This window comes from Rattus rattus, chromosome 1 (genome assembly GCF_011064425.1).
Source record: "Rattus rattus isolate New Zealand chromosome 1, Rrattus_CSIRO_v1, whole genome shotgun sequence".
Classification (NCBI taxonomy): Eukaryota; Metazoa; Chordata; class Mammalia; order Rodentia; family Muridae; genus Rattus; species Rattus rattus.
Genome location: NC_046154.1, coordinates 261,269,153 through 261,279,508, shown reverse-complemented (window position 1 = coordinate 261,279,508; position 10,356 = coordinate 261,269,153). Strand labels below are relative to the sequence as shown.

Here is a 10,356-nt window from a genome sequence, read left to right as displayed (position 1 = left end):
CATTGTCTGAAATGAAGATTTCTTCAGGAAAAAGACCATCCGATCTTATTTTATAAGTTTATTAGGAGCAGAGAGCTGGGACCCAAGCAAGGTCCAAACCAAATGGGAACTCCCAGTCCTATAACAAGAGAGATTGTGCCAGATACAATGGTGGCCAGGTGCTTGATCCAGGCTGCGCTGGTTCTGGCAGGAAAGTCCATCAATACACTTCGAGTCTCTTGCGCCCAGATTGTAATGGGCAGCGGGAAGACAGCATAGAGGCTACAAGGGGGCATGCAGGCAAGTCATCATGAATGTATGGAAGGCTATGAGAAGTAGTCCCTTCACAGTGGTGCAGAAAGATGTAGGAGATAATGTCAACCCTAGAATCCTGGTGTGGTTAATAAAGGCAGAGGGGTTGGTGTGGTTAATAAAGGCAGCACTGGCAACAAAGAAAATTAAAAACAAGCAATGGCAAATAAAACAGAAGGATGTCCAGGAAGGGAATCTCAAGAAAACCAAAGCTGGGCAGAAATGGAGGACTGCCTATCAGCTTATCTCATGGTTTTCTTAGAGGGTGAGCCCAAAGCCAAGGTCTTTCCCGAAACCTCCTTAAATTCACTTGCACTACCCAGTCTGGTCTTGGTATCTCCACGGGGACTGCAGTTCCCACTACCTGTGACACAGCCCCCTGACAGTATGCCATAGCCCCCAGCTACAGAACTCGGCCGGTAGCCATAGGTGCTAGGGTTACTGAACCCAAAACTGGTCCCGGCACCGACTGCCCCAGTCGTGGAACTGCTGATGACGGCTGTGAAGGAATGAGAGACTGGGCATCAGTGGGTGCTTCAAGGTAGACGTGGCCCCAAGTCCCTCCCAGTGTCCAAGGACTCAAACATATCTCTGCTAACTAAACTCCTCATGTGGACCCTAAATTTGTATTTATGGACATGTACTCAGTCCCAAGCAGATCAAGCTTTGAGGAAAAAAGAGCCCAGATTTCACACTATCCCCAGTCGGCACCTGCTCTTTCTTGGATAAACAAGAAAAGCAAGGTTTCTTCCCCCAAAGGACAAATAATGGCCAAGCAAAAGCTACTTTCTTGCACTTGGCCTGAGAAGGCATCTGTCTTTACATTGTTTCAATTGTGTTTCCCGTGGCTTGAGTTAGAGTGTTTGTGTTGGGCCCCCATCTAGCGAAAAGAGTAGCTGAACCTTGTGGGGCCAGTGTTAACACTGATCCGTCCCACATGACTGCATAGTCTCTCCTCCCAGAGAGGACAGGTGACTCTGTTTCCCATCCAGCAGGGCAGTGTGGGTAACAGGAGAGGGCATGTGGTTACCAAGTGTTTCATCCCAGCCCTGGAGAAATGGTGAGTGTGTGAAGTCAGAGTTGTGGAAAACTAACTCCACTGCTGAAGAAGTAGCTCTGAATGGTGGAGGCAGCAGGAGGCAGAGCACGTGCTGCCCTATGGGGCCCTGACGGCAGACTCATCACACTCATGCATTCACTTAGTACTTGTTGACTGCTTGGAACTATCCCCTCGGAGACATGAAATACTCACAAATGCTCACTGCATTGGTGTGTTCTCCAGACATCCTGCACAGGAAGAAAGCACAGGGATCCTGTCATACCTAGGATCCTGAACTATCCTTCCCATTCACCAGACAATAGCCAGAATCACCAGCCCATCCAGTTCCACCTCCGCCAAGCCCACCAGCCACCAACAGTCAGAGTTAACAACCTCTGTCTCAAGGCTTGAGCCTCCAAGATCCTCCTGACATCCCCAGTATCCCTTCCCTACCACAGAGAGGCGGGGGCTGTACTCTTGGGGTTCCCACACTAACACTACTTCCAGGGCCCCTCTCTGCCTTTGGAGTTTCTCTTGAACCCATTGCTTGGCTGCAGGGTAGCTGAGGCCTGCGCAAGTGGAGGTGTGGGGATACAGGTGACTAAAGTGGCCATGGACAAAGCATCTGTATGACTTTAAACCAGTGTCCTGCCCCTCCAACTGCACTGGACTTTGTGCAGCCTACATTGTTAACAATTGAGTATTGTCACAATGAACAAAACCAGAATTATATAACCACGTAAGAAAAGAAATGGCACTAAAAATAAATATAGTGAAGATAAAGCAAGTTAGCCAAAAGGAGAGAGCTAGGTGGTACTGAGAGACCCAACTTAGGATCCACTGCCTCTGTATGAACAGAAGTTATTTCTAAGGGCCATCGAGTCCTGGAAGCTGGCAACACTAAGCAGAGACTCTGAGAAGCTGAAGGAGAATTTCAAGGACACTGCTGCCATACTATGTGGCTGGAAATTACTCTGGAATCTGTTTGTGGTCAAGCTGGAGAGCATCTACGGCTCCTCCAGTGTCTGCACCCACATCCCAGGAACCTGGATGAGGAGGGTCACGTCTGAGCTCCCCTGCAGTTACCTGCACTCCTCCCCTTCCAGCAGTTTTCGGTAGGTGGCGATCTCAATGTCCAGGGCCAGCTTCATACTCATCAGCTCCTGGTGCTCACGCAGCATCCGGGCCAGCTCCTCCTTGGCCTGGTGCAGGGCTCTCTCCAAATCATCCAGCTTAGCCTGGGCATCCTTGAGGGCACAGTCACCTCGCTGCTCAGCATCAGCAATGGCTGTCTCTAGGTTGGAGCACTAGGGGCAAGAGGTAGCACCCCCTTGAGTTCTGAGGTACCCAGATCCCACTTTATTCCCGTGTACTAATTGAGGATGGGCCTTACTATACTGCTATACTTCTTGGAATGTATCAGGCAATGGGGACTTTTACTTGGCCCCAGGGAAGCCTTGTAACTTTGCAGGGAACCCTGTGAGGTTCTAGACTTCAGTTGGAGAACAAAGTAGGGGAGGAGATGAGGATTCTCTGAGGAAAGGGTTTTCACAACAGAGGATAAAGAGAAGGAGACAGGGCGGGAAGGCTCTAAGCCCCCAGCCTTCCTTGGGGGTGTGTAGGAGCCCCAGTCACTCACTTGCTTCTTCACACTCTCGATTTCTGATCGCAGTCTCTGGATGAGCCGGGTCAACTCAGAGATCTCGTTCCTGGTGTGCTTGAGGTCATCTCCATGCCGGCCAGCTGCCAGCTGCAGCTCTTGGAACTGGCAGATGGTAGGTAACAAGCACATTATGACTTAAGGGTTGTGTCATCCTAATTTAGCACAGAAATGATGCCTTTGCCTGGCGCCATGTGGCAGAGGAAGGAAGGGATATAACCTCTTCCTCTCTAACCATCGGTCCCTGAATTTTTTTATTTGCCTTAAGCCTGGCTGATCTTCCTGAGGGCTGGATTTGGCCACTGGACTCTTAGAAGTCCCGCCTCTCCACACTGCATCTTTTGAAGATGAATCCCCAACTATGACCCTCTCCGCCTGCAGCCCTTTGAGGTCAAGATGAAATTCAAACTCCTAGGCACTCATTTCTCACTGCCCCTGACTGCACTCATCTGGCTTTGACATAGATTCCTTTAGTATACCAGACATGTACTCCCTTAGTATACCACCCCAAATGATTCTCACGTGCCCCCACGTCTCTGGAGGAGTAAGAACTTCTCTTCCCTCTAGAACTCTTCCCTCACATCCTCCCCCTTCCTTAAGTAGCTGCAACTCAGCCAGGTCAGGAGGCCTTTCACAATCCTCTGATTAGGTACAATTCTGTTCCCGTGATCACGGGCCCCAGAAGTCAGACATATCTAGACCTCAGCGAACGTGTGTTTTTTTTCTTTCTGAATTCTCGGTACATAGCATAATTCTTTTCTGTGCTCAAGAGAAAGATCCAATGACTGGCTGCATGGGGAGCCAACCAGCCGTGTTTTCTGTTTCCCTTCTCCTAGTACCTGGGATGAGCACAGGCTATTTGGGCTGTTGTTGGACCTGGCAGGAAGGTGGGCTTAGCACTGGATATGAGCCGTGAATCTCAGTTACCTCCTGCTGTTTGGGTTGCCCGTTGAATAGACAACAGAGAATATCCCAGCTCCATCTCAGAATTGAACTTAAAGGGAAAACAGAGCAGGTGCTGTTCTTTGGTGCTTCGGGGTGAGGTGTTGCCTTGCCTGTGTCCCTGGATGCTAAGCCCTGATCTGCTTTAATACGACAATCAGTGCCCCAGACTTGGGCAGCACCATCACCCTATGTACTAATGCTCTTGGTGAGTTTCCTGCACCTACGGGCCTCACTCGTCTTTAAATGATAATAATAAAAACTGGCCTCACATACTGTGGCCAGCACCCAGACACTGTGGCCAACACCCAGACACTGAGGCCAGCACCCAGACACTGTGGCCAGCACCCAGACACTGAGGCCAGCACCCAGACACTGTGGTCAGCACCCAGCCATGGTATCCCTCCCGCTAAGCCCATGCTCAAGTGGAGGTGCCAATAACCATGCAGCAAATGGTCCACAATCACACCTGTGAGACTTGTCTGAGTCTTCGAGAAGGGACTATGGAGGTAACAGCCTGGGTTGGAGTGCTGGATCCTGACAACCACAGGGGTTGTCACATGACCATATTCAACCCTGGCTTATGAGGATAAATGGGACCAGATCATAGCCTACGCCATTGTCAAGAGCCCAGGCCTGTGTTGCCCCTTAGGCCCTGAAGACTAACCTCTCCATCCTAGACTGGGAAGGAGATGGGAAGAGAGATAAGGTCTCCAAGGGGTGATTTCCCTAGAGAAAAAGCCCAGTAATCAGCAAGGAACAATTAGACAGTTACCATCAGGATCAGAGAAACCAGATTATCTAAGAGTCACCTCCCTCCCACCCACACCCAGCAGGGGAGTTAAGATGTGAAGGATAGCAATGCCCTTGTCATCATGGGAGATGGACTTAAAAGAAAAGGTGGGAGTCGACTGCTCCCAGATCACACCGAGGAGACCCATGATTTACCGTAATGACAGAGCTGAGCCTCCCCCACACGTTCGGAAGAGCACTCTGCCTCCAGAAATGCTTCATTTCCGTCTTGCAGTTTGCACCCTGAAATGGCTGCCATGGGTCTAAGGGGAGCCCAAGGACAGAGTTATGTCTTTCCCCTTCTTGTTCCCACAATGTCAGTGTCATGTTCCCAGGAAGCTGGGGGCTGCTGTGAGTCACGGAACAGAGAAAATGAGACCAAACCAGATTCCCCTCCCTACACGTGTCTCTGGAGAGGTGTACCATGAACCCCACCTTGGTCTGGTACACCATCTCAGCCTCCGCCTTGCTCTTCAGGGCAATGTCCTCGTACTGAGCTCGGACCTCAGCGATGATGCTGTCCAGGTCCAGGTTGCGGTTGTTGTCCATGGAGAGGACCACAGAGGTGTCGCTTATGTGCGACTGCATCTGAGTAATCTCCTGCAGGGAACAAGAAGGGGTGGGATGCCTACTGTAACCGGGGAAAGGGGACAAAATGGTGGCCTTTCCCAGCAGGATAACCCCCGACCATCCCAAACAGGCACAAGCAGGCATTCTCTAAAGCTGTGTAAGGACAGAGCCAGAGGTTCCAATACCGTGTTGAAAAACTGCCAGGGGCTGTGAAGCAAACTGAGAAGAACATGCAGGTCTTTCCCAAGAGTAAGGAAAGCAAAGGAAAATGCCCGGCTCTCACCCAGCCTTTGAACTACAAAGCCCTCAGCTCACAAGTGTTGGAGGACTCCCGGGCTCTTAAACTGACCGATAAATAGGTCGTTTACCACCACAAGTCCTTCCTGAATCCATAGCTAGAGGTGAGGACAAGCCTTACCCCCTCGTACAGACACTTGAGGAACTTGATCTCTCCATCCAGGGCGTCCACCTTGGCCTGGAGCTCCACCTTGCTCATGTATGCGGCATCCACATCCTAAGGGGAATCCAGACAACTCCCGCTGCCCAACCTCTCTTATGAACCCCACCCTGTGGATAACTGTGCCAGGAACAGACTCAAGACCCGAGCAGGGGGAACCTGACTCCATCCCAAACTCGCTGTGAGAATTCCATCCCCTTCCTCCAAAGCAGGGTACGGAGCCTGTTCTGCCTCCCCACAGTCACTGAGGCAGCCCTAAGAGTTTGTCAGATATCGGGGCTTGGCCATTCCTAGAGTCCTGTATGCTGCTGGGCCTAAGCTGGGATGGACTATCCACAGCTGGACTCTTGTCCATTTACACAACTGTGGAAAAACTGGCTCTCGGCAATCAATCACCAGTGTCCACCACAGTCATAGCCAGATTCTGTCTCCGGGATGGTCGGCCTCATTCCTTCCTCTGCTCTTACCACAGTGGGGGACCCAGGCCAGGTACCCTGCTTACCTTCTTAAGCACCACAAATTCATTCTCAGCAGTTGTACGCTTGTTTATTTCTTCTTCATACCTGCAGGGGAAGCATCAGTGAACAGGGGCTCAGGATGCCAGTGTCTGTGTGCCTAAGTCTGTATGTTCTCACTGAGAAATACCACAAGATGTCTGAATTGTGGGTCCTCAAGCAGGTGTTTTCGGCTGCCCCAACTTGGTAGTGCCATTTGGCTGAGCCGCCAGTGGGGACCTGGGCCTGGTGGCTGGAGGGTTTGGGTCTAGGGTTCTTCTGATACATGGAAAGTGAGTCAGTTTTTCCTCTTCCTTCTCAGAATCCAAATCACAGGGGCAGGACTCTGCCAGCAGACGCCCGTCGCCAAGAACGCCACTCCAACCTGGGAAGGGGGTCCAGGAAGCTATCCCGTACCCATATGCATGTCAAGAAAGAACGTGGCTCAGATGTGTGGGACCCAGTGAAATTGAGAGAACCCCAGTGGGAAGCCCATCTGCTGCTCGTGTATGGGGTTTCCTTGGAACTTAGGGCACCCTGGGTGAGCTAAGGAGCTGGAGTTCTGTGTGGAACACACACAGGCGCTCTCTAGGAGGGCTTAGGAAGCAACACACGAAGGAGAAAACACCGCCTTCAAGGGCATCCCTGGCACTGCCCAGCAGGCTGAGTATCCAGGTCCAGCCTGCTTGGCTATGACCATGAAGGTTCTGCTCTTGCCGGGTGAGCGCAAATGGTTTGTTCTATCCAAGTTCGGTCCCCCTGAAGTCACAGGCAAAAGTCCCAGGACCTACTTAGGAAGCCCCACCCCAGGAATCAGCTAGCCCATAGTGCCCGACTCACCTCTTCTTGCAGTCCTCCACGGCATCCCGCATGCCCCTCAGCTCGGAGTCCAGCCTCACCCTGTCCCCGGATAGCGAATCCAGCTGCTTCTGCAGGCTGCTGATGTGGGCCTCGTAAACAGGCTCCAGGTTCCTCCTGCAGTTGCTCAGGTCCAGCTGCTGCAGCAGCTCCCACTTGGTCTGCAGCACCTGGTTCTGCTGCTCCAGGAAGCGCACCTGGATGCAAAGAAAAGCCACCTGAGCCCACTCCACAGCCAACAGGGTCAGGGGATGGGAAACTTCCTTCCAAGAGGAAAAGGGTGGGTTTTGATCTGCTGTGTGACGTTGGCAGGTAAGTTCTGAGGGGGGGAAAAAAGCCACCCAGGTAGCTCCCTTTAGGAATCCTTAGTCTAGCAGCCAGAAGGCAGCCCTGGAGGTCAGGAGGGGCCCAAGGTGAGAATGTGAGTTTCCTTCCAACCCATCACAATTTTGGCCCAGTCTAAAACTGCTGGGTCAATATTGACCGACTGTAGAAAGCTACTCTGAGGCAAGCTCTCCCATGTAAATTTATTTGCCTGCTAACTTCCCACTCCTTGTGGCCTGGTGGTCTAGTCTATGTTTGGCCTTCTCCCTCCCTCCACACTCATGGCCTCCTCCAGACTACCCGGAAGTCCTATGCTCAACTGTACCGGGACCTAGAGCTCTCTGTGGTTTTCACGCCAGGAGTTTCCATTGCTAATTGTTCACCTGCCACTTACTCCTAGGTTCTCAGACTTCAGTGTGCATCCGTATTCCTAGAGGGCTCCTGAGAATACAGACCGCTCAGAGCCCTGGCATTCTGCACCTCCCAAAGCCACTGCTGGCCTCTCCTCTGCCTTTTCTGGTTCTTCCCCACTCACCCACTTCTCTACCAAGAGGCCACTGCCCTGGCTCCTAGACAGCTCTTCCAAATGTAAAGACCTCTTACAAGCTCTTTAGGTCCGCCTCTCAGTTCTGGGGTCCTGGGTATTGTCTGTTCCTCTCTGCTCTGCCCTGTGATGTGCCTGTGTCCCGGGAAGGGGTAGCATCACCTGACAGGGGGCCGTGAGGGCAGTGGAGGTGGATGAGGAAAGGAGATACTTAGCTATCAGCAGACTCACCTTGTCGATGAAGGAGGCGAACTTGTTGTTCAGTGCCTTGATCTGCTCCCGCTCCTGGGCGCGCACCTTCTGGATCTCCGGGTCCAGCTCCACGTTGAGTGGGGCCAGAAGGCTTTTATTGACTGTGACCTGGTGGATGCCGCCAGGCAGGCACAGGGATGGATTTGAAGGCCCCAGAGCCCCACCGCCAAACATGCTGCCTGCAAAGCCGCTGGCCCGATTCCGGCCAAACCCATATCCCCCAGTGCGCCCGCTGCCACTAGCCACGTTGAAGGAGATGCTCCTGGGACTCCTCAGGCTGTAGAGGCTCCGACTGCTGAAGCCTCCACCGAGCCCTTTGCCCCCTGCCCGGTAGGAGGATGCGCTGCCTCCTGATAGCACAGCCGAGCAGCCGCTGAAGCCCCTGTTGGCAGTTCCAGACTTGCAGGTGAATTGGCGATTCATCGTGAAGAAACCACGGACAGGGAATGAGAGGCACACCTTCACCAAGGGTCTGACTGTTCACCAAGCTTGTGATCTTGGCTTTCCCCTTTATAGAGCTCAAGAGAACAATTGGTCTAATTGTTGGGTTTAATTTGCCTGGAAGGAAGAAATCATTTTCTCCTATCAAAATCATAGACATAGGGCGAGTTGAAAACCCCCAAAGTGCTGGGCTTGCAAGTCCTCTGTGTGTAATTGAGTCTTATCTTATTAGCATGGGGTAATTAGTTAGGCCATGATATCCCCAGAAAGATCTTGGCTAGGAAGCTCGTCATGGTCCCAGCTGTCCTTCTCCAGGGGGTTGGGATTGTAGGAGTGCTGAAGGAGACTTCTAATTGACAGTGTCATCGCCGAGAAATCTCCTACCTGTGCCAGCATCAGATCATCCACCTCAGAGACCCTGGCTAAGCTGCTTTCATGTGGTTAGGAAGTCCCAAGGCCTGATTTCCCAAGGCTGCTGGAAACATTTCTCATGTCTGATTCGCCAGGGACACGGGACGGGAATCCAAATCCAGGCTCCACCCTCCGGTGGTGAAGCTCCTGCGTGCCTTCAGGTAGGTCCCATGATTCCCTGTGCCAGTCAGGTGCCAATCTACCTTCACCTGCACGCAAGGTCTTCTACCCTCAGTACTACAACGGTTGATCCCGGTGCCCATCTTCCCAGCTCCATAAAAAAGACCACTTGGGAAGCCTGAAAGGAAGCGGGGTATGGAATTCATTCTCCACCTTTGAAGAGCATCCGGTGGCTCAGAGCCCCAGCAGAGCTGAAGAACTAACTATTGGTCTAGATCTCTGAGGAAGATTAAAATGTCAAGAAGCTGTTCCTCAGGGATCCTGGGAAATGTGTCTCTCTAGGGAATCTTCTCTTGCTTCATTCTGAGTGCAGATTGTCCTGTTGTCGTGGCCACAGCTGTCTGATATGAACCTGCTCACCCTTCTCACTGTCTCCGTGACCATGCCTGTGGCTGCAAGCAACCAGGAACCAGGAAGGAGCTGGGAAGAGGTCATCCCGGTGATAACTTAAGAATTGACCGACGGTGAGTTTCTGGGACTCCTTAGCTATCCTCCTGGTAGAAATGGTTAAGCTCACTCCTCCTATGTGGAATATTCTACATCCCCATCTCTACCGCTCCCGTACACTGCTTCCCTTTCCCCTCTCCCCTGCAAGGGCAGACAAAGACGCAATTCCTTACTGTGCATCTACACGGGCAAAACCTAGTGTTTGAGACACAGCCACCCACTCTACTTCACTGCCTTCTCATTTGTGCCCAGTCCAAATCTACACTGCCATGCTAATTCATATCTCCTCCTCCCTGGAGAAGATCACATGATAAAGATCAGACTGGCGGAAACAGAGCATCCCACTGGGGCTAGCATAAAACACAGCCTTTGTGACCCTCATCTACAGAGAGCCTCAGGGCAAGCTTGGCTCCAAGGAATATCACTGGAAGGAGCCGTGTAAGAAGTCACTGGCACATTTGCACAAAGGAGTATTACTGCACTGTTGAAACAAAATGGCGTCATGAAGTTTGCAGGTAAACGGATGGAACTAGAAAAAAAAAATCATCCTGATCGAGGTAACCTAGACCCAGAAACACAAGCATGGTGTGTACTTACTGATAAGTGGATATTGACTGCTTAGTAAAGGATAATCATGCTACCATCCGCAGGCCC

The 10,356-nt window shown here is 51.8% G+C and overlaps 1 protein-coding gene across 1 annotated transcript; it reads right to left on the bottom strand.

Annotated features, from left to right (window-relative positions):
* Positions 1-488: 488 nt before the first annotated feature.
* On the bottom strand, positions 489-8,646 carry LOC116890206 (keratin, type II cytoskeletal 73). Its single transcript, XM_032890940.1, has 9 exons — positions 8,203-8,646; positions 7,086-7,300; positions 6,254-6,314; positions 5,713-5,808; positions 5,160-5,324; positions 2,970-3,095; positions 2,417-2,637; positions 1,544-1,578; positions 489-790 (listed from the first exon to the last, which is right to left on the bottom strand). The coding sequence occupies exons 1-9, from the start codon at positions 8,644-8,646 to the stop codon at positions 534-536; spliced, it is 1,620 nt and encodes a 539-aa protein (XP_032746831.1). The 3' UTR covers positions 489-533.
* Between the last annotated feature and the right edge of the window lie 1,710 nt (positions 8,647-10,356).